General features: G+C 39.7%; 2 protein-coding genes across 2 annotated transcripts in view; both read left to right on the top strand.

The window, feature by feature from the left end:
* Positions 1-10,734, top strand: part of LOC148517647 (small integral membrane protein 7-A) — a 28,935-nt gene extending 18,201 nt beyond the window's left edge. Inside the window, exon 5 of the mRNA XM_088478484.1 lies at positions 8,157-10,734. Coding sequence (XP_088334610.1) covers positions 8,157-8,172 — 16 coding nt within the window. The 3' untranslated portion in view covers positions 8,173-10,734. The remainder of the gene's footprint in view (positions 1-8,156) is intronic.
* Positions 10,735-14,508: 3,774 nt separating this feature from the next.
* Positions 14,509-23,144, top strand: part of LOC148517648 (mediator of RNA polymerase II transcription subunit 26-like) — a 36,423-nt gene continuing 27,787 nt past the window's right edge. Inside the window, exon 1 of the mRNA XM_088478485.1 lies at positions 14,509-14,788. Within this exon, the coding sequence (XP_088334611.1) occupies positions 14,717-14,788 (72 nt within the window). The 5' untranslated portion in view covers positions 14,509-14,716. The remainder of the gene's footprint in view (positions 14,789-23,144) is intronic.

The following is a 23,144-nucleotide window of genomic DNA, read 5'->3' on the forward strand; positions in this document are numbered from 1 at the left end:
GAATATATTAAAATTTGTCTTGACATCACATATATTATTCTATGACCTACAGCATGTTTTAAGCAACTTAAAACTGGGCTCCAGCTTTTTAATCTTTATTTATAACATACTGATCAAATTTATTATTATTATTATCCTTTATTTATGTGGCACCACAAGGGTTCCGCAGCGCCTTACACAGTACATAAACAAATGAGCACACAAGAAAACCGATATTAACAGTACAAACAATGGAGGACAAATACATGATTTATATATTGCTACCTAACACTTAAATAAGCCGCATGGTGCCTGTAACCAAGGTTTGGGTGCTGTTGTAAATTAGAGTATAATTAAGTGAAGGAGAAGCACATGAGGGAAGAGGGCGCTGCTCGTGAGAGCTTACATTCTAAAGGGGAGGGGGCAGACAAACATGGGTGACACTGATGGGCTGGATACAAGGGTCACAGTAATATAATATCCATGGAGAGGTTAGTCTAAACTTAAGAGGAAAAAACGAGTTCAGCAAAATTGCACCAAGCCTCATGATTTGAGGGGTCATCTTGCTGCGTCGCTCGATATGGCATAGTTGGAGTGGATAAGCAGATTGCATGTGGAGATCAGGAGGGATACGGGCAGCATTGGAGATCCAGGTGCAGGCACAATCCATAGACATGATGGAAATGTGGTGGTAGATAAAAGCAGAAATTGCTGATTTGTTAAATTCTCCTTCTGTTCTCCTGTTTAACTCGTGAATAACTCTGGCTTCAATTTAAATGTTCTATTTACACTTTAAACTAAGCACTTCAATTCTAAGCACTGTTGCTGGAGCAGCCTCGGCTATGGCAGCCTAATAGTGACAAGAAAAATAAGTAATAAAGTTTTTTTTTAAAAATAGCTGAAACAAATGTTGCATTTATATTACACTGATGATAGTAAAAGCCTTTTTTTGTTCTTGGATACATAAAGTAACTGAGACATAATTGAATAATTGTATCAACACTGCCTGGTCAAGTCTTTCTACACTTAATACATTAATCTTAATGTACTTCCAGCAGTTTTAGTAGAAAACACTACTTGGCGCTTGTGCTTACTTCAAATGCAAGTTTGACTTCAAAGTATATGAAACCTTTCAATACCATTGAAGCCTTCATTATATTTATTATTCTTTAGAAGAAAAACAGCTGGACCAAATTCTAATATGACATTAGGGTACAAGTACTAGGGTATGTGTGTGTGTGTGTGTATATATATATATATATATATATATATATATATATATATATATATATATATTTGGACTAATGGTACAGGCAGCACTCCACAAAAAAAAAGCCAGAGACTTCAATGTGTGTAGCAACGTTTCAGATGCCTTACTGCATCTTTCATCAAGGCTTAAATAAGGTACATAGCTTCTTACCTTTTATATAGGCACCCAGTATACAAAACAACCACCAAGACAGACTGCAGAGCGTCTCCGGGTCCCAGGCACAATGTCATAACGCAGGGCCATTCCTGATGATGTCACGCGTGTCAATGCACACGCACTTCAAGCAGGGAAGCTCTCCACTAGCACCACTAATGAGTGAAACCCCTACACCATGGAAACACTAACAACAAGTAATCACATAAATGTGGCAAAATATTACAGCACCAAGAACACAGTATTTAAATGCATGCAAAAGTATCCTAGTATTAACAATATATGAGACGGTAACATGTCAATTAATCATATACCATGAAAAAATCTATTAAGAAAAAAAATGTTTCATAATCAAGTATTCATTAAGGCCCACAGGAACCACAGTGTTCAACCGGTGGATCCAGGTGGCCACAAGTTGTAGCAGCATCTTGCCTCTGTCACCACCTCTAACCATCGGTGGCACATGGTCAACTAATTTATACTTCAAGGTGGCAAGAGAATGTCTGGCCAATACAAAATGCCGGGCAAGTGGCTGGTCACTGATCTTACCCTCAAGGGCCAAATGGCCGACCTATGTTGGGCAGGTCTCTCTATGGAAGAGCAAACTGTCTTCCCTACCTTTTCAAGTCCGCATGGACATTTAATGACATATATGATGAACTTGCTAGTACAAGTAAGCACATGTCTAATCGGAATTTTGAATCCAGAATGAGGATGTGTAATATAAGCACCTACTTCCGGATGACGACGGGTCACACAACCAGTACATCTATAACAACCAGCGGACCTGGACAAAAAATGTTGTTGTGTCTGCATAGCTCTATCAGTGACATAATTTCTAACGAGCCAATCCCTAAGGTTTTTGCCACACTTATAACAATTTATTAAGCGGGATCCACTAAGGGAAGGCATGTTGGTGTCAGAACAGATGACCGGCCAAAACTTCTTGGACGTTTTGCTAATCATCTGACTAGCAGTAGAAAAGGTGCTAACAAAAGGAAATACAGGTTCTGGTTTGATATTTTTGCTTAAGCACTCATTACGAGGAATGGACATGACCTTGTTTCTGGCTGCTTCCAAGTCCTGCCTGGAATATCCCCTAATCAAAAACTTAGCGAACATAATATTGATATCTGTTTAAGCTTGAACTGCATCAGAGGTCACTCTCCAGGCCCTAAGAAACTGTGAAAATGGTAAACCCTTTTTCATGGGTCACTATAAGAGAAATAGACTATTGACATCAGCACTTGAAAAATCCATTATTGATGTTACCACCATGAAAGCTCTCAGTACGGAACATCCTAGAGTGCCTTTGATCTATTCGTTACCAAAGATCCACAAGAGCCTTGTTGATCCTCCTGGGAGGCCAATTATTTCCGCACAAGACTCACTGTTTTCAGTGATTTCTAAATATTTGTATTTTTATCTACAACATGTGATCCAAGCAGAGGAGGCATATTTAAGGGATACCACAGATTTGCTCTTAAAGTTACAAGGTTACAGCAAAAATATCAAACCAGAACAACCTGTATTTCCTTTTGTTAGCACCTTTTCTACTGCTAGTCGGGTGATTAGCAAAACATCCAAGAGGTTTTGGCCGGTCGTCTGTTCTGACGTCAACATGCCTTGCCTTAGTGGATCCCGCTTAATAAATTGTTATATAAGTGTGGCAAAAACCTTAGGGATTGGCTCGTTAGAAATTATGTCACTGATAGAGCTATGCAGACACAACATTTTTTTTTGTCCAGGTCCGCTGGTTGTTATAGATGTACTGGTTGTGTGACCTGTCGTCATCTGGAAGTAGGTGCTTATATTACACATCCTTATTCTGGATTCAAAATTCCGATTAGACATGTGCTTACTTGTACTAGCAAGTTTGTCATATATGTCATTAAATGTCCATGCGGACTTGTATATGTAGGGAAGACAGTTTGCTCTTCCATAGAGAGATGCCCAACATAGGTCGGCCATTAGATTGACCCTTGAGGGTAAGATCAGTGACCAGCTGTTTGCCCGGCATTTTGTATTGGCCAGACATTCTCTTGCCACCTTGAAGTACAAATTAGTTGACTATGTGCCACCGATGGTTAGAGGTGGTGACAGAGGCAAGAGGCTGCTACAACTTGAGGCCACCTGGATCCACCGGTTGAATACGGTGGCTCCTATGGGCCTCAATGAATACTTCCGTTTTGGCTTGTTTTTGATTTTTTTTTTATATTTATATATTTCTTGATTTAGTTACAATATCTGGCTAATATGTGTATTAGGCATTGCAATTATATTGAGTATTTTTATTAAGTTCATTTAATCTCTCGTTGTTTTTATCATATTTTTGTAGTTGCATTTGTGGTTTTTTCATGTTGCAACTTATATTTATGTGATTATGACATTTTTTTTTCTTAATAGTAGATTTTTTTCATGCTATATGTTTAATTGACATGTTACTGTCTCATATATTGTTAATAGGATATTGTTGCATGCATTTAAATACGGTGTTCTTGGTGCTGTAATATTTTGTCACATTTATGTGATTGTTAGTGTTTCCATGGTGATGGGGTTTCACTCGTTAGTGGCGCTAGTGGAGAGCTTCCCTGCTTGACGTGCATGCGCGTTGACGTCATCAGGAATGGCCCTGCGTTATGACATCGTGCCTGGGACCCGGAGACGCTCTGCAGTCTGTCTTGGTGGTTGTTTTGTACACTGGGTGCCTATATAAGGTAAAAAGCTATGTACTTTATTTAAGCCTTGATGAAAGATGCAGTAAAGCATCTGAAACTTTGCTACACACGTTGAAGTCTCTATTCTTTTATTTTTTTGTGGAGTGCTGCCTGTACCATTGGACTATTTGGGGGGTATTTTCCTCCTGGGACCCTTGCACCCCGGAATCAGGACATTTATATATGGAGTGCCAATCAAGCAGATTGTGTGTGTGTGTGTGTGTGTGTGTATGTATAACCAAGATAATAATCAAGGTGCACTCCCCAGTGACTTTCCATCAGTAGCAAAAACCGTAATTTATTTCTTACAGCATAATCTCAGGTTGTCACAAGTCGACGTTTCGGCTAGCAGACGTAGCCTTCCTCAGGACAGACATCCCAAACCACCAAGATAAACCCATGTTGCACACTATGCTGAGCCCTCCTCTTATACCCCCAAGGCTAATTATTAGCCATACCCCCAAACCGTGGAATCATGGGGCAAACTATGTAAACCAACACTTTAATCTAATAAACAGCATACCAAGTATACTAATCTATCCTCACTGGCATCCCTAAGCGGGCTGAACCATGGTTCCAACCTTAAATTATGCCAAACACGCTGTAACAGCGTGGGAAAACCACCTCGCGGCTAAATTAGCGGTACTTCCGGTTTGCTTTCCACCGCAACCGGAAGTCGCCATCCGATGCGTTCCACGGAAGTATGGTGTTTCACCTCCAAATGGCTCCCTAAAGTAAGGGAAACGTGCTAAGCTGGAACCCATATACCATGAGCGTTTTTAAGCACCCCTGTAGGTGTATTAACAAGAAAAAATCATATACTGGAATTATAGATAGTAAATATACCTAATAACTATTACAGGGTTTAGAGAGAGGCTTATCAGCATAGTGCAAAGTTGGAAATATGAAAATGTAAAAACACAAAAAATAAAACAAATATTAATACAGATAAACGTACTCTACATACAAACACACACCCCCAAAAAACCCCTGGATCAAAAGTAAGTATAAAGATAAATAATCAAAGAGTGATTTCATCCCTCGATTAATTGAATTCTAAATACATATCATGCTCAATCAAAAAAAATATAAATAAATAAATATGCAACTGTCAGACATCAGATTGGCCTATGAAAAGGGGAATACCGATAAACCAGTATATGATTTTTTCTTGTTAATACACCTATAGGGCTGCTTAAAAACGCTCATGGTGTATGGGTTCCGGCTTAGCACATGTTGCCCTTACTTTAGGGAGCCATTAGGAGGTGAAACATCGTACTTCCGGTGATTGGAACGCATCGGATGGCGACTTCCGGTTGCGGTGGAAAGCAAACCGGAAGTACCGCTAATTTAGCCGCGATGTGGTTTTCCCACGCTGTTACAGCGTGTTTGGCATGATTTAAGGTTGGAACCATGGTTCAGCCCGCTTGGGGATGCCAGGGAGGATAGATTAGTATACTTGGTATGCTGTTTATTAGATTAAAGTGTTGGTTTACATCGTTTGCCCCATGATTCCACGGTTTGGGGTTGTGGCTAATAATTAGCCTTGGGGGTATAAGAGGAGGGCTCAGCATAGAGTGCAACATGGGTTTATCTTGGTGGTTTGGGATGTCTGTCCTGAGGAAGGCTACGTCTGCTAGCTGAAACGTCGACTTATGACAACCTGCGATTATGCAGTAAGAAATAAATTATGTTTTTTGCTACTGATGGAAAGTCCCTGGTGAGTGCACCTTGATTATTATCTTGAACATGTGTTGATGCTGCCTTGGAGGAAGCATTGGGGAGCACCCCAGGCGGATGTTTAAAAACTTTATTTGTGTGTGCCGATATTTTGGTGTGTGTATGTGTGTGTGTATATATATATATGTATGTGTGTATATATATATATATATATATATATATATATATAATCGTGTGTGTGTGTGTATATGTAAATATAATATACACACACGATAAACGGCCGTTTTTCGCAAAAAGATTAGGCGAAAACGCAATTGGCGAAAAAAAAACTGGAGATAACTTCTCTCCATTCCAGACCAGGTGAAAAAAAAAAATGCAAAATCCCTATTTTTGGCTAAAAATGTGGAGATTTCTTTCAGAACCCTTTGGACACCCTCCCTAAATTACCCCCCAAAAAAATTGTAAGTTGAGCTCTTTGGTGAAAAACGGCCGCTCAAATTTTGGGTAAAAAAAAAACAAAAAAAACATTGAAAATGGTTTTAATGTATTGGGTCTGATTTTTCGGGGGACGGTATGGATGTGTGAAGTATTTTAAACATCGCACGCGGTTGCAGCAGGTGGTGTTTTCCGGTTTTTAGAATTGCGTTTGTACGACACGCAAATATACTTGCACCCATTTTAACGTACCCCCAATTTCCGTGGAACAGTAATTTCCTGGAGAAAAAAATTGCGTCCTATCATTTTCAACGTTTTTTTTTTTTTTTCTTCCCCACCCAAAATTGTGCGGTTGTTTTTCGCCAAAGTGCGCAACTTACAAATTTTTTGGGGGGGTAATTTATCATTAGGGGGGGGTGTTCAAAGGGTTCTGAAAGAAATCCCCACATTTTTAGCCAAAAATAGGGATTTTAAATTTTTTTTCCACCTGATCTGGGATGGAGAAAACTTATCTCCATTTTTTTTTCGCCTGTTCTTTTGCAAACAACTGCAGTTTTCGCCGCTAATTGAATACAGCAAAGGAAAAATGGAGTTGTTGCCCATAGCAACCAATTGTAGTTCTCATTGCTTAGACCAGGGGTTCTCAAACTTGGTCCTCAGTACCCCACACAGGTCACGTTTTCCAGGTCACCCAGCAGGTGCACAGGTGTACTCATTACTCACTGACACATTTTAAAAGATCACAGGTGGTTATAATTATTTCACTTGTGATTCTGTGAGGAGACCTGCAAAACATGCACTATTTGGGGTCCTGAGGACCGAGTTTGAGAACCTGCGTCCTAGACTGTACTGAATACATTCTAGCTAGAATCTGACTGGTTATGGGTACCACCTCCACTTCTCCTTCAAGTGTATTCTGGATCGAACAAAATTGTATATACTGTCTGCTATAACATTAAAGATCACGTTATTTAGGATGTGAAAACTCTGGTGTGCTTGGTAGATTTGTTAAGTGGAATACAAGTAAGTAAATGTCACAGCAAGTGAGGAGTAACTTCCATTATGAGCTACTAAAATGTTAAGAGTTTGGATTGTGTACAATGAGAGACTATATAGAATACATTTAAAATGTTAAGTCATGTACTGTACACGTAACTGCTGCCATACATTATTTATCATATCTGATCTTGTTTTACAAAAAAAGTGACATCAAGTTGAATAAAAAGACTAAAGCTGGCCACACACTAGACCAACTTACATTCAACCAGCCAACTTGTTGATTGGTTGGAATGAAAATCTGGTAACATATGTGAGTAACTAATGATCAGCAATTTGCTCCTAAATGCCAGAAAACAGATGAAAATGGTCGTTCAGACAAGTTTGAACAAATTGTTTAGATCAAATATTTAACAAACAATAATTTTTGGTCATTTTACAGCATTTGGGAGCAAATTGCTGATTGTCATTTGCTTTCATACCTTACCAGATTTTCATTCCAACCAATCAACTAGTTGGATGGTTGGACAGATCTTTAAATGTGTGGCCTGCTTAACTCTTAATTATTATTGCATCTGCAATGAATGAACTTGGAACACAGTCTCACATAAACATGTTTTTCAAAAGTCCATAGCATCAAGTAAACTATTGGAAATTTACTGTGTCATTAATCATTTCCTCTAGAGAAGCAGTATTCATTGTGACGATGATTACCCTCTATAGACATGCTATTGCAACATACATCCATTTGTAGCTGGAGAACACGCTATAAGCCTAGTATTGGTAAACCTTGCAAGTTACATGAACACTAAGCAATGTCTGTTATTCTTCACTTGTGAAATATGGCCATGATATATGTAGCATGATACTTTCTACTATACATTTTGTACATTCATATATTAATCTTCTTATGTCCTTCCTTTCAGGTTATTTGGTTCATGAATATACTTGGTTCCCGTGAATAATTCTCTTTTGGCTATGCTGGTTTTCTAAATCAGTCATCTTCAACAACACTCTGATACCAGTTTACTATTTCTATAGTGAACACCAAGGCCTACTTATTTCCAGATACTGGCAATCTTGTATATAATGCACTGTCTCTTATGTGGCTCACACAATTCTGTAGCATCAGAAAGGTTAGCATTACTGGAGATTCAGTCAAAAAATGTTCCTACATATGACTTTGGTATAAGAGCAGGAATGATAAATAGGATTGTAGAAATGTGAAATGAGTTTTATGCTAAACAATATTACAAAACCTGAATATGCCCTGCTTCTCTCAGCTCTAAACATTTCCATGTCTTAGCACTAAATCATACTGTTAATGTTGTAGTGTTTCTCCTTCAAAGATGGGCAACACAAAATGAAATACATTTTGTCATGCCAAAATGTCTTGCAGTAAAATCTGTGTGTGATGAGTTTGTATGCACATGTGAAGCACATTGGGAAAAAAAAAGTTGTTTGTATTTTCTATGCCTGATTTATTTCTTGTGAATTTGATATACCCATTTAATGATTTGTTAATTGTCTTCATATCTTGGTGTCTTTGCTACTAATTATCTACATTTTTTTTTATTTTTTTTTAACAAGTACATAGCAAGCAGAATTCAAACAGGAGGAACAGCAACAACTCAGTTTAGATATGAAATGCTATGATTATTTAAGTTATAAGGGTATTTAAAAAAAAAAAAAAAAAAAAGCCTTTCTGCTTTACTCTCAGTAGCAATATGCAACTGTCTGAAATGTTTACGTGTGTAAACCAGCCCTGGCAAAATGCACGTCTCCTGTTCTTCCAGGGGGTAATCTGCCACGGGAATACGTTGTTCTGTTTTTCCTGTCCCTCTCCTGTTCACAGCACTCTTATCAGAGATATACAGCCTAGCACTGCCCACAGCACCAGGGATATTTCAGTTATAGGGAGCCCTGACAACAAGTACAGCGCTGCTTTTATTTCCACTGTGCTATTGTATGGTTACTCTCATCCCCCGTTTACTGCAAATGGCAAACGGGGGAAAGCAAATACCCACATATATTTGTGAAGACTGTAAAACAGCCTATGCACTATTAGCGTTCCCGCTAGGCTGTTTTAGCGGGGCGTGGCACCCTGCCCTCCTTCTGGAAGGCAAAAAGCACCCTGCCCTCCAGGAGGAGGGCAAAAAGCACCCTGCCCTCACAGCCTGCGGGTGCCGTTCTCACCCGCGGGACGCAGTGTCCCGCGGGTGGAGAAACATGCGGTGTCGCGGTGACGTCCCGGTCACCGCCGGAGAATAGACGCCGGGCGCATGCGCCCGGCATCTATTCTCCCTTACTGCAGCGCTTGGGGGCTGCCCGGCATGTCCGTAAGCACCGGGCACGCCCACAAGTATGACGAAAAGGGGACGCGTCTTATAGACACGTCCCCTTTTCATGACCACGCCCCCTTTTTGGGCGCGCGCGCCTTCGGCACACGCATAAGGTTGCCCTCTCTAGCTCCGGCGCCCTGCCTGCCGCCGGAGCTAGAGTTAACACTACACTATCACCTTTATTGAAAATGGTATCCACATATGTTCAACATATATTGTAGTGGTTTTTTCTTTTCTTTTTTTTGCATATGGACTGATCACAATATACAGTAGCCCTGTAAAATCCATATTGGATATAGGACACTTAAACCATTTACACTGAACTCATTTCCATATACAGACATCTACAATCTTTGACAAGTAGTGATATATTAATGTACTTACTATATGGTCTGTGGTGTATCTTTTAACCTGAATGCTATTTTGTTTATCAAATTACCCAAAAGATATTTCACCTTCGATTGCACATTCAACCTCCCTAAACTTTACCCCTTGGTAATTATATCACATATTCTTATACAACTTCTATATATTTTTTTCTATAGGGTAATTTATAAGTATACTCCTAGATGATTTTTATAATATAGGGTTAAACAATTAAGGAGTGTTATACACCGAAATATTCACAGGGAACCTTGATTTCTCTGTGAATCTTGTTCATGTTTATTAGTGCTGTATTGATTTTGAATTCTAAGGAAGTAATAAAAGTTACATTTTAATTGAGACCACATAAAATATAGTGACAGTGTGCCCCTCCCTTTTTCTTTTTCTCTATATGCTTGAATGTTTAATCTACACACCAGTTAATAGACTGTGGATGTTTTGCATTGCTTTCATTTATATGAAGGATGCTGCACTACTGTAAGACTCCTAAATGTTAACATTCTTTGTTACTGAATTGGTGTCACTTGTTGTTTAGCCCATTTCAGCTTTAGAATCAAAATAATTTGATTATTAATACACTGATGAGCAACTTTATTTAAATAAGTTTACAAAGGGCATATTTCCCATGTCAAAAATAAAGGTAAGGACAAAGATGGTATTTTAATAGACACCACTCCACACATACATTTACTTTGACTAAAATTGCAGTTAATGTGTTTCTGTAAGGTAATGACACAAGATGGATAGCTTTAATAAAAGGATGCTTATAAATGAAAAACATTGGATACATGAGACTTTTATTGTCTTAGGGGGCGCATACATCAGAAATCACAAAAAAAAAAGTTCACCGATTCTGCATTCACTTAACGATTTTCCAATCCACCAATATGTGCTGATACACTGCCAATATTTACCAGCAATATGCAAATCATTTTCACCAAAGAACGGATCTGCCAATCGTGAAAGAATCTTTATTTTACTACTAACAATCTGCAAAACGGCTAATCCGTACCATACACTAGCAATCTACAGCAAAATCCAACATGTTGGACAACCTGATTCCGATCGCTTTTTGGTTGGAATTGGCAATCTGTGAACTCCATTTATTGCTTACACAGTCCTCTGCAAAACACAGAATTGCCCCAATTGTTTGCTGATGTATATCGGTGCCTTAAAACCCACTATTATGCTTTGCTGTTGTCAAAAATATTTCCCAGTAAGAGGAATATGGATGATTGGTTCAAACCTTACCGTTGGTTTGTGAAGTTTATGCATTATATTGCGACTTCAATGTACTTGCAAGGTGTGTATACGAGTAGCAGTAACTATTAACAGGAAAAATGATCTCATCTAATAGACTAAATGTAACAGTTAATTATTAATGTTGTAAAACTGTATTTATGATCTGTCCAATAAAGCTGGGTACACACCTATACAATTGCTGGCCTGGTCACCCGATACAGGGTGATCGGGCTGACAATTGTATAGGTGTGTATGCAGTACTTTTGCATGAGCTTTAGTTGATCAACAGCTTCTAATGCTCCTGCAACAGACATGATCGTGGACTGTTTAATATTTGTCGGCCCAACTTCCTGATCCCATAGAAGCCTGTACACACTGAGCTATGTCTGCACAGTGTGTACAGGCCTCAAGCAGGGGACACAACACTTGGCTGATTGAGGAGCGTTTAACCGATCAGCAGTGATCAAATAGGTGTGTACCCAGTCTAACAGTCATACTATGTTACAAAAGTCCACCAACTGAGCCTCATATAAGTGTTAAAGTAGTTAAGTTGTGTTGTCTCCAAAGGCAACAAATCAATAAATTAAAGTTCTCTAAAGAAGGACAATACATTTAAACTATCAAACAAAGCTCAGATTGTGTGCTCATGCAGTATAGAAAGACACCTTCTTTGTCCTCAGTGAAAGACAACCCAATAGTGCTTGCATGTATTGGAAGTACGGCATTGTGCCAATATATATAAATTAGCAATGCAATTTCAATGTAGTATAACGGTTTGATAATCCATGATTGGGAAAACGGTAGTTTTGTTTTTAACTGGCTACAGGAAAAGTTTGGTTAAAACATTGCCTTAATTACTATTACATTTATAGACAATGGCATTCCGTTTACTGGCTGGCTTCACTTTTTACAATGTCACCTACAAAATTCCTGGTGTTTTGTGGGTATTTCTGATTTCTACCTTTCCCATATAATATAGAGAATAAAAACAAAGATTATATGCTACATTTCTTTAGCTAAACAGTCCTATAGGTAAATTTACAAAGATGGAGGTGTTGCCCATACCAACCAATCAGATTCTGGCTAACCTTTATCTTGTACAATCTAAAAAAATAAGAGCTAGAATTGAATTGGTTGCTATAGACAACACCTCTACTTTTGTAAACCTACACTTTGGTAAATGTACCCCCTAGTGTTTCAGGAGGTGACATCAGTTTCAAGACTTCTTCAAATGAATACCTGTATTTGTCCTTTTAGGGAATGTAAACAAATGTGATAAAGTTGTTTATTAAAGTAGTTCAGGGGGCACTTAAATTCCCATGTATTTTTCTGCAATTTTAATGTTGGAAATTATACTGACAATTATAGTACAGGTTGATTCTCCCATATCCAAAATGCTTGGAATATGTGCTTACCATAATGAGATATCTTGGGAATGGGACCCAAATCTAAACACAGAATGCATTTATGTTTCATATACACCTTATACACACAGCCTCCAGGTAATTTTATACAATATTTGTAATAATTTTGTGCATCAAACAAAGTTTGTATATATACATGAAAATCATTTTTCATATACACCTTATATATAAAACATATACCAGGACTGTATGTTAATAGTAAAATCCCTCTATTTGGTGACGAGAATTGGTAACTATACGTTGGACATATACGTTATACCTAAAAAAGACAGAGTGTGATTAACATTTATTCAAAATCCGGAAACATTTGTAGGAACAGGCTATTTTTACCTTTATTGGAAAGAGAGGCTTAATGTTTTATATGCTGTAATCTGTTTTATTTGTTTAACTACATGTCAATGATTCATTGAGATATTTTATATAATTGTAATAAATTCATTCATATTTCTTACTAACATTGTATGGGTCGATTATCTAGCGCTGCTTTCTTGTATATTGGGTCTGACAAACCCTCTTTTTTCAAGCAGCTTCTTAGTAAAACAGTTCATTCCAGTGCCTGTGTATTCCCCCGTTTTTCTTTTTGAACACCTTATACATAGCCTGAAGGTAATCTTATACAGTATTTTTTTATCATTTTGTGCCTTAAGCAAAGTTTGAGTACTTGAACTATCAAAAAGCAAAGGTTTCACTATCTTAGTCATGCTTAAAAAAAAAAAAAAAATCTGTATTTAGGAATATTTGGATATGGGAGACTCAACCTGTAATTTTAAAGTGCAACAGTGCAGTTTAAAACAATCCTCACAAGAACTGGACATTTTGTATGGTTTATGAATGACAGCTAGAACTGACACCACTGTTTATACGGAATCGGTATGTAATGCTGGTGGCTGTTTAGCTGCCGGGTTGAAATTCCAACAGCAGCAGCCTGGTGGGTCGAAATTCCAACAGCTAAAGGTAAGTATCCTAACCCTCCCCTCTCCACCCCCTAACCCTCCGTTAGAGGTACCTAACCCTAACCTCCCCCCAGTTAGTGCCTAAATACCAACTCTCCTGGCGTGGTACCTAACTCAGGCACCCCCCCATCCCCTGTGGCTACACGCTAAGACACCCGGCTTACCTTTGCTCAGTATGCCGGGAGTCGGGATTTAGTGGTGGAGCTAATTGTAGGCGTCAGGATTTTGACGCCTATCTTTAGCCCCGTCTCAGGATATTGGGGGGCGGGATAGCGCCTGCCGGTATCCTGACTGCATCCCGTTTATACATTTTAAGGCTAATAGTGAAAAGGTTTTGTGATGTCTTCCTAACCTGAATGAGTATGTAATTAATGTTAAAGATATAATCGAAGTGACTAAAATAGCACAAAATAAAAATGTCTAATAGACAGCAATACTTTGCCAGTACTAGAGTCCATATTTTATGTAATGGCTGTGATGAGGAAGGGTGGCAAATACATAAAGTTAAGGGTAACTTATCAGCTTCATCCTATCAATTTAAATAATGGATAAATACTAAGCTGTTGTGGGCAACTTACTTGATATGTCTCCTCATAAGGTCCTTATGCTCATGTTTCTAAATGTAATTGTATCCTCAAACACATTTTTTGTGTTATTGCATATTACGTTTGATCCCAAAGGGAGTATACTTCTATATATATTCTAGTAAAAAAATGACTGCACTTGTGTCTGCAGTGTAAGAGATTCCGCTGTGCCCATGTCACTAGGCCACCTGAGACACTGCGTGTGCGGCTTCTTCCCAGCACCCACAGACTGACTGAACCTTTGACAGCTCAATCAATGCTACTGCTCTTGACACTTCCGCTTCGGGGGAGGGAGCTGTACGTGCAAACGTCCGTGCGTGACGTGCGTGCTGCCCAAAGGAATTGTGACGCAAGGACGTCGCCTCTGTGGCGTCACAAAGCGTGCGGCGGCGGATTTCCCGTCGTGCCTCGGGGCTCCCGGTCGCTCCACTCCAGCTGGAGAGACGCGTCTGGGAGTCTCCGGTATCCAGGGCTCCCGGTACCCGCCGGGCAACTGTGTGTCCCCCTCTCCGGGAACATGCCGCGCCGCCCTCCGCAGTGATCCCCGGACAGAGGCAATGACAGCGGCTCCGGTATCCCCGCGGGAGATCAGGGAGAGGCTGCTGCAGGCCATCGATCCGCACAGCAATGTGAGTGGCGGGGCCGGGGTGCTGGGCGGGTGGCTGGTAGCTGAGGGGGGACCGGGAGGCAGCGGCAGTGTAGCGGGAGAGGACGGCTCATCACACAACGGCCGGCTTTGGCCACTCACCCTGGGCAGGGGACAAGCAACGACCGGTCACACTCTTCCCAGCACCGTGTAACCCCGGGCAGGTACATTGCCGCGTGTGACACCGGTGATCAATGGGTGACAGCAGGTGTCAGGCATGTGCGGGGCCGGCCCGGGGACCTGTTGCTGGGGGGGGGGGGTGAGTGTACGCGGACAGCGCCGCCAGGAAGCGGAGGATCCGGCCCGTACAGCGCCCGGTGACCGCGGATGAGCCCAGGTGCTGCCGGTCCTGGGGCTCTTGTCGTCTCCCTCGTGATCCATAGCGTGCCCCCGGTACCCGCTCCCTGCCCACGCCCGGCACTGGGTGCCTGTAGCTTCCAGGAAAGACCGAGGCTGTGGCCTAGTTCCTGTCGGTCAGATGCAGCTTGCCCTTGGAGGAGGAGCCCAGATGGCAGGGGGCTAAGTGCAGTCAGTGTGCCCGGTGTGTGTGTACATGGGGAGCCCATACAGTGTCACCTGGCTCTGGCGTCATCACTATCACACTCCGGCGTGTGATCCCTTCCTGCATACTTACTGCCTGACCCCCACATGCATGTGTCACACTGTGCTCCATGTGCGCAGGTTTAGTACTGTATGTAAGTAATGTGTGAGTGTGTCTTCTGACGTGTGGAGGACACCTTGGTTCAAGCCTGTGTCACAGTAGGTATATGCTGAGCATTGTTACAATTAGTCTCTCGGGTCTATTTATCAAGCAGTGAAATGTGTGGAGAAGTTAGCCATAGCAACCAATCAGCTCCTACCTATAATTTTATAGACCGTACTTGATCAATGCTACTTCAAAGCTGATTGGTTGCTATGGGCAACTGCTCCACTGGTTCACATCTCCACACTTTTCACTGCTTGATAAATAGACCCGTCAGTTATTACTGCTGTAGATCAGGTGTTTGGTGTCTTTACCTCATTGAGTACTGTTATTTAGCACCAGAGCACAGGGTCTTCAGTGTCCAAAATCCATGTTTCCTTTTATTTCTCATTTTATTGACCTGTTGGTGTTGAAAACATTGTGTTCCCAACCTTAACTCTGCATCCAAATGTTGTTCAGCAAAACATTTGTGTTACTGTAGGTATACTGCAAATGTTTTGACCCCTTGTGTGGTTATGTCAGTTGTATTGCCCCATTGGTACCACAATATAACTCATATTCTTGTTGATAGACCTTTTTGGCAAGTTTCATCAGATAAAGCAAAAAAGTAACACAATCAGTTTGTGCAGACGATAAAACGCAACAGACAAGGAGAGGAGCAATGATCAAAAATTGCATGGGCACATCCTGCACTTCACAACACTGATATGGCTGAATGACGATCGGACCGTTTTGCTAAGCAAACTATCTTGACCATTTTCTTTGTGCTGTGGAAGATTCTTTCATGTCCATACACTGAAGGATTATCATTCAGAATGGACGTTTGATCAGATCCAGAATGAGTTCTATGCAGTATATGAGCAGCTTAAGAAATGGACTCTAAAGGGCCCAATACACTGTGCGATGTGCATCCAGCGATGCACGATCCGACAGCCGACATATCTGGTACTCCCCACACACTGAGCGATCCGCTGCCCGATATGCCGGCCTCTCCCCCCGCATAGACAAGCATTAGATCGTCCTTGGATTCTCCAGATCTCTTGTGCAGACAGAAAGAAAGATCTGGAGGAGCGAAGGACGTCCTCACAGGAGCGCGCAGTGGCCAATATCATGCCCACACACGGAATGATATAGCTGCGATATTGTTCCAATCCGTCGGATCGGCCGCTATATCGCTCCGTATGTGGGGGCCTTAAGGATTTGGCAACGTTTTGATGTCTTTGAAGATGCTGTGGCACAAAAAAAGTAGTGTGTCCGGATTATTACATTTCTTTTAGCTGCTTGTTGCTTGCTTTGACATTGTCTGCTGTTAAGATGTATGCTGAATACTACTATTACTTTAATACACATCTGTGGTTCCCAAACTCAGTCCTCAAGCCACCCTAACAGACCAGGTTTTTAAGATATCCATGCTTAAGCACAGATGACTTAATTAGTACCTCAGTCAGTTTTATTATACAATCTGTGCTTAAACATAGATATCCTCAAAACCTGGAGTGGTACGGTGCCTTGAGGGACTGAGTTTGGGAAACCCTGACATACACTGTTAATGCACCCCAGAGCAGAGGATGCCAATTTGGGATGTATTGTAAATCCTATAGGTAAATGACTGTCCTCGCTTGCTTTATTTTGTTTGGCCCACCTGCACACAATCAGGCCTCTGCACAACCTCAGTGTGTTGTACATTAGAGAAACTGCAACCTAGCAAACATGATGGCAATTTAAGTAAGGTACAGATTCATAAAAGTATAAACAGGCGTATTTAACTAGCAAACATGATGGCAATTTAAGTAAGGTACAGATTCATAAAAGTATAAACAGGTGTATTTAACTAGCAAACATGATGGCAATTTAAGTAAGGTACAGATTCATAAAAGTATAAACAGGCGTATTTAATTTTTTAAGGCGCGCTACAAAACTGTAGGGAACTAAAGCTTATTTTAAAAGTGTGAAGGGTCCACAGACAAAAAATTCAGGTCATTCAAGAAGCATAAATGCAAGAATAGCATGAAATTAAACTGCCTACTGTATATAAGACATTATTATGTAAATTTTATAATAAATGTTATACAGGACAGTGCAAGAAGCATGTTTCAAGGATACACAGGTGGATGAGGTAAATGCATCACCAGCATATGAAAAGCACAACACTTAGGGTTATTTATCAAAGCAGGAAGAGTGGTAAGTGTTCTCCCCACGCTGTAATTGTCGGGCATTCCGCCCAATAATAATCTCCTGCCACCCGGCAAGGTGACGTGCTGAAAGTTGTGCTGCACTGCTTCCTCTCAGTCTTTGCAATGCAGCCGAAAGTTGCACTGCGCTGACATTTCTACATCTGCGTCACAGTGACAGACGGGAGGGCAGAGAAGATCCCTCCCCCTGTATAAGGGGAAGGGTGCCGCGGTTGCCAGTGGGAACAGTAACTGACAGAACTGTGAAGAGAGTGGTCCTCCTGTAACTGGGCACCCTCCTATGTAGCCAGCAATTGGGTGCTATTAAAAAAATAATATAAAAAAAAAGTCCCTAAAAAATGTGGCAGTATCTGGGCCCTGTTTAAAAAATGTGTCCAAAAAGCAATTATTGGGCAGTATCTGGGCACTATTTATTGCGGATAACACACGGCTACTTCTTGATGCCACCCAGTTGGCAAAATTCTCTGGGGAGAACACTGGTTGGATAAAATTGTAAAAAATAAAATTGCCAATCTGCTCATAACTATCATTTTTTAAACACATCATGTAAAATGGAAGCTGATTGGTTAATACTTTTTCTCTCACAATTTGATCTCTTTCCCAGCTTTGATACATACGCCCCTAAGGCCCAGATTTATCAACGAGTAATATTTTTGTCACCCGTTACTAATCTTAAATGGTGCTCCTAACTCATTTTTCAGACACGACAGTTAGGAGCTGACTGGTTGGAGCACCATTTATGGTTATTAACGAGTGGCCCTAAATTAGACACCGTAGTGCATTTTTAAAAGACAAGTTCTATCTATCCAGCTCAAAATCGTGATAGTTAGATGTTGTTGTAAAACCTTCATATTTGACTTAAAGGTAAATTCAAATGCCTAGAACTGCAGGTGACAATGTCCTCGTCAAGTTTCATGTAGTTATCTAGTACAGTGTTTCTCAAACCCTTTCCCCAGGACCCCTGACAGTTCATGTTCTCCAAGTAACCTATTGATCTTTGGAAATGTGACGGTTAGTAATGACTTTACCTTTGCACCTGCTAGTAGCTCTGGGAAATGGTCATTGGTTCGTGAGTACACCTAGTGTATGTGAACAACGTTATTTACAGATGTATCGCAGCAAATCGGATGCAAAATATCTTGCAGATATATATATATATATATATAATATAGTTGGCATCTGCCAGTGTGTACGACCTACCTACCCACCCATATGCTGGCCACACGGAGCAGTCAAAATGACGCCAACACTGCTGCTTCTGGCCAGACACAACGGGGTTGGCCAATTAAGTGTGACAGTCACATACTTGCCAAAATCAATTTGTTGGCCAAGTGTGTACCCCACATTAGGGATCCTGATGTGACAGTTTGAGAAACACTGATCTAGTGGAAAATAGAAAGTTTGGGCCCTTACAGGAAGTATCTGTTGTTCCATCACCCCCCTCCCATATGTTTCATGCGTGCTATGTTAAGTTTGTATGCATAATGTGGTGACAGTTTGTCTACATATCTAATTATAGAGCACTATGGTTAGTTCGGTTCACAATACAGTCTGCCAGCTATAAAGACTTCTTTATATAATATTTTTTATGTTTGGATATGGATGGCCACTTATTGTTATATGGGAAGGACAGTCCTGGAGTTTTGTGTTCAGTTCCAACCAGGATGATATCTGTGTGAAGTTTGTGTGCTCTTCCCCCATGTGAGAGTTACTTCTGGGTACTCTGGTTTTCTCTTCTAGTCCACAAACACAAGGGTAGCTAAATAACTTGTCACAAAATGTGTGTGATGTAGGGACCTTAGATTAAACTCCAATTTCATAGGGATTGTAAATTTTTGCATGTTCTCTGTATAGCACTGCATAATATATTTGGTGCTATATAAATAATGTGGATGATATGTTGTAGATTTATATATTTATTTTTTTAAATTCTTCTTTCATTCATTGCCTTTATTTTTAGGCAACAAAATAATACTTGACCATTTGTTTCCAAAGAGATGAGAAAAAGCCCTACTTGATGACTGTGGTTCAGGCTGTTTCCTTACTGTATGTAGTTTGGTTTGTTGCCTCTGATTTATGCAGTGTTGGTCATATGGAACTTATTTGGAAAATACTTGCATATAGTTTTTTTTTTACCACTAATCTGTATCGAAATGCTAATTTTTTCCTACTAAAAAAATGGTTATCATAATACCCCCTTCCCTTACATGAATTACGAGGGACCACTGATATTGGTTCTTCATAAAAAACATGGATTGTTGCACTGTACATGGGAACGTATCATCATGCCCGCCGCCATTGCGACGTACTTCAGTAGGCCAGAGACGTATTTGCGGTTATTAGGGATTTCCTAATATTGTTACAACAGCAAGCTAAATGTGAGGACTGACTGTACACTCCACTGTGACAATCTAAGCAAATCAGGTCCTTCTGTATTACAACCATGTGTGGAACACTAAATCCAGGTAAGTAGTATAGAAAATTGTAAATGTATTTCTTTTATAGAAGATAAAATTGGCCTTTTGAAGAAAAATATATTGTGAAGAGTCAACACACACTTATTCTCTCAATATATATGTGTGTTAATTTATTCAATTATTTATTTCAGGTTCTTTTGTTTACTAAAGTTAATCATGGTGGTGTTAAGTGCCTGGTTTTTACTCTCCATATATACAGTGCCCTCAAGTATTGGTATACTTTAAATATAGATCACAAAAGTAATGAAGAAATTACACCAATAAATGGACAAAAAATACCTTAATATAGGTAATTAATTCCCCCTGCAAAACAACATTTGGACCCAAAGTTTTTGGATCCCATGTTTTCAGTACTTATTACAGTCTATTCTCAAATGGATAACGGCACAACGTTTCCTATAATTTTATAATGAAGTTGTAAACACATTGGACTGTTCCTAATGCAAAATGTTTACATTATCGATGGTGTCGAATCTTTAGATGGGTTTATCACAAATTTTTGTCTGCCACCTCTGGAGGCTGTGAGCAGAAATGTATGTGTGCGCCTGCAGCTATACGTGCCCGAACAGAGCAACAATTGAATTGCTCCTTCGGGCGTCCCAAAGAAATAGCCGCTACAAAAACAATTGAATCACTCCCTGTGTGTACATTTCTGAGCTTTCTTCTTCCAGTCGGAACACTAGTTTTCTATGGCGATTAAGCCGAGACTGATATGACCACTGCAAAATGTTGATTTGTATTTCCTTTCAACAATTTTTTTATTTTCAGCTCTAGAACATCAGTAATTCACTGCCATATATCCCAATATGAGGCTCCTTTCTCTTTGTGCCTCCATATAATGCCTAATATTCTGATGGTATGAGTGACCAAAGACTCTAATTTTGCTCTCTTCTGACCATCGCACCTGATTACCAACCTAGAAACATACAGTTTGATAGCAGGCCCGAAAACTAGCATCTTATCTGTCCTTTTTTGGGACAGTGGAATTCTTTATATTTATATTTTCTGTTAAAAAATAAAAAAGTAAGATATCAAGTATGTATTGTAGAAACATATCCAAATTGAGTTTGGCAAACCCCAATCTACATTTGTTCTTTAACTTTTTCAACTAACATGTTGGCAATATTTTATGTTTTTTTGGAAGAGCCCAAGATGTTATTACACCGCTGTTCCCCCAACTGTGACCCTTTAGAGATTGGGTATTTTTTTTCTAGTTGTTCCTTCACAATTATCCTCACTGTGCATGTATACAAGATAAGCTTGCGTCTCCTTCCTGGTAAGCTGCTCATTGCTTTAGTGGCTTAATACTTATTTCACTAATAGTGTTAACAATTGTTTTAAATACAATCGCTGATTTGTGAGGATTAATAATCATTTGTCTGTTCTGTCTTTTGCTAAAGTGAAGGATGACGCGCTTTTTATTTTTTTTGTGTGTTTCCAAACTTAAATATTTAAGTGATGCTTTTATTTATCTGTGCTGTGTAATAGAACAGCATATGTAGATTTAGATACTGTGTAATTAATGTTGCAGTGTTGGTTTTAGGTGTTTCTAACATTTGATCTCTAAAGGTGCATACACGCGTAACGATTTTGTAACAAACGATTTTCTGACAGATTTTCCCTTGAAAAAGTGAACTATTTTTACGATGACTGAAAAATGTTCCTTCCCTTAATGAAAATCGTTATGTTGGACAGTCTGAAATGAACGATAACTACAAACGGGAGCGCGCTTGAATGATTATCGTTCGTTAAAACACAAACTGATTTTTTGAACGATAACGACAAATCATTCAAAAAATCGTTACGTGTGTATGCACCGTAACAAGTACTATGCTCCCTGTGTAAGAAGAACTTGGAAGCTCTGTAAATTTCAGACCACAACCTTGTTACCTATGGTATTTGGAAGAGTTTGGAATTTTGATAATACAACTGGGAACAAATGAGCGTCTCTGCATTGGAGGTGTCATGGAGTGTGTTTGCTGATTATTGTTTTCCCCAAAATTCATTTTGATGGTAACACATATATTAAACTTGGGGATGAGGACACTGGTTTTTTTTTTTTTTTTTTTTTTTTTTTTTTTTTTTTTTTTTAAGATGTTTTAAGCTGAGCATGGATAACGGTTTCTAGCCTATTGTACAAGCTTGAATGTTGTTAATTCTTGTGTTGGTTCTAGCATGTTTCATAATAGAACAATTAGAGTGTAAACGCCAGTAAACCGTATTTGCGTAATTCTGTTGCTTCAGTATTCATTAGCACAATATGTAACTTATTTTATTTATCACTCATATAAGGCTTACCAATGTAATGACCTAGAACCCACTGTACATTATAAAGCTGCTAGAAGTCTCTCTAGATTTCCTGCACACTGAATCTCTGTCCTCGCACATTTCTTAGGTTACAGAACTTCTCAGTAACTTGTAGTCTTGAGGGTAATGTAGACAAGCTAGAAAAATCAGGAGCTCTTGCTTTATGTTTTGTCCTCTTATTGTAGAGTTTGGGATTCAATCCAATTAGGTGTGAGTTTCATTAAACTCGCATACATTGCATGAAAGCGCGCGCACCCAAGAAATGAGATCCAATTAGAAATGCCAGTTTGCGTTAGTCGCAGTGAGGGAGTGTGATTTTTCTACAAAATACGACCTGGGAGAAGTGCATGGAAAAGTGAGGAATCACCCTGTACCCCCAAAAAGTGACAACTGAATTAGCAGGACTATATGGCAGGCTGTTAGCTGTCATAGGGGAAAGTGTCATGCGTGATTTTTGCACTGTTTATTATAAAGGTGGAAAAAATGATCATGCAAGTGTTTTTCAGCCAGTCTTTCCAGTATGTCTGTATAGTAGTTTTTCAGTGTTTTACAAGTTTGTAAAAAGTTGGAATAAACACTTACCTCTCATCTGCAAGTTCTAATACCCCTCTCCAATCAATACAACACTACCTCATCATTTAACCGATTATTGAGCAATTT

Source organism: Taudactylus pleione, unplaced genomic scaffold (assembly GCF_031769625.1).
Source record: "Taudactylus pleione unplaced genomic scaffold, aTauple2 ptg000214l, whole genome shotgun sequence".
In the NCBI taxonomy this organism is placed as follows: domain Eukaryota; kingdom Metazoa; phylum Chordata; class Amphibia; order Anura; family Myobatrachidae; genus Taudactylus; species Taudactylus pleione.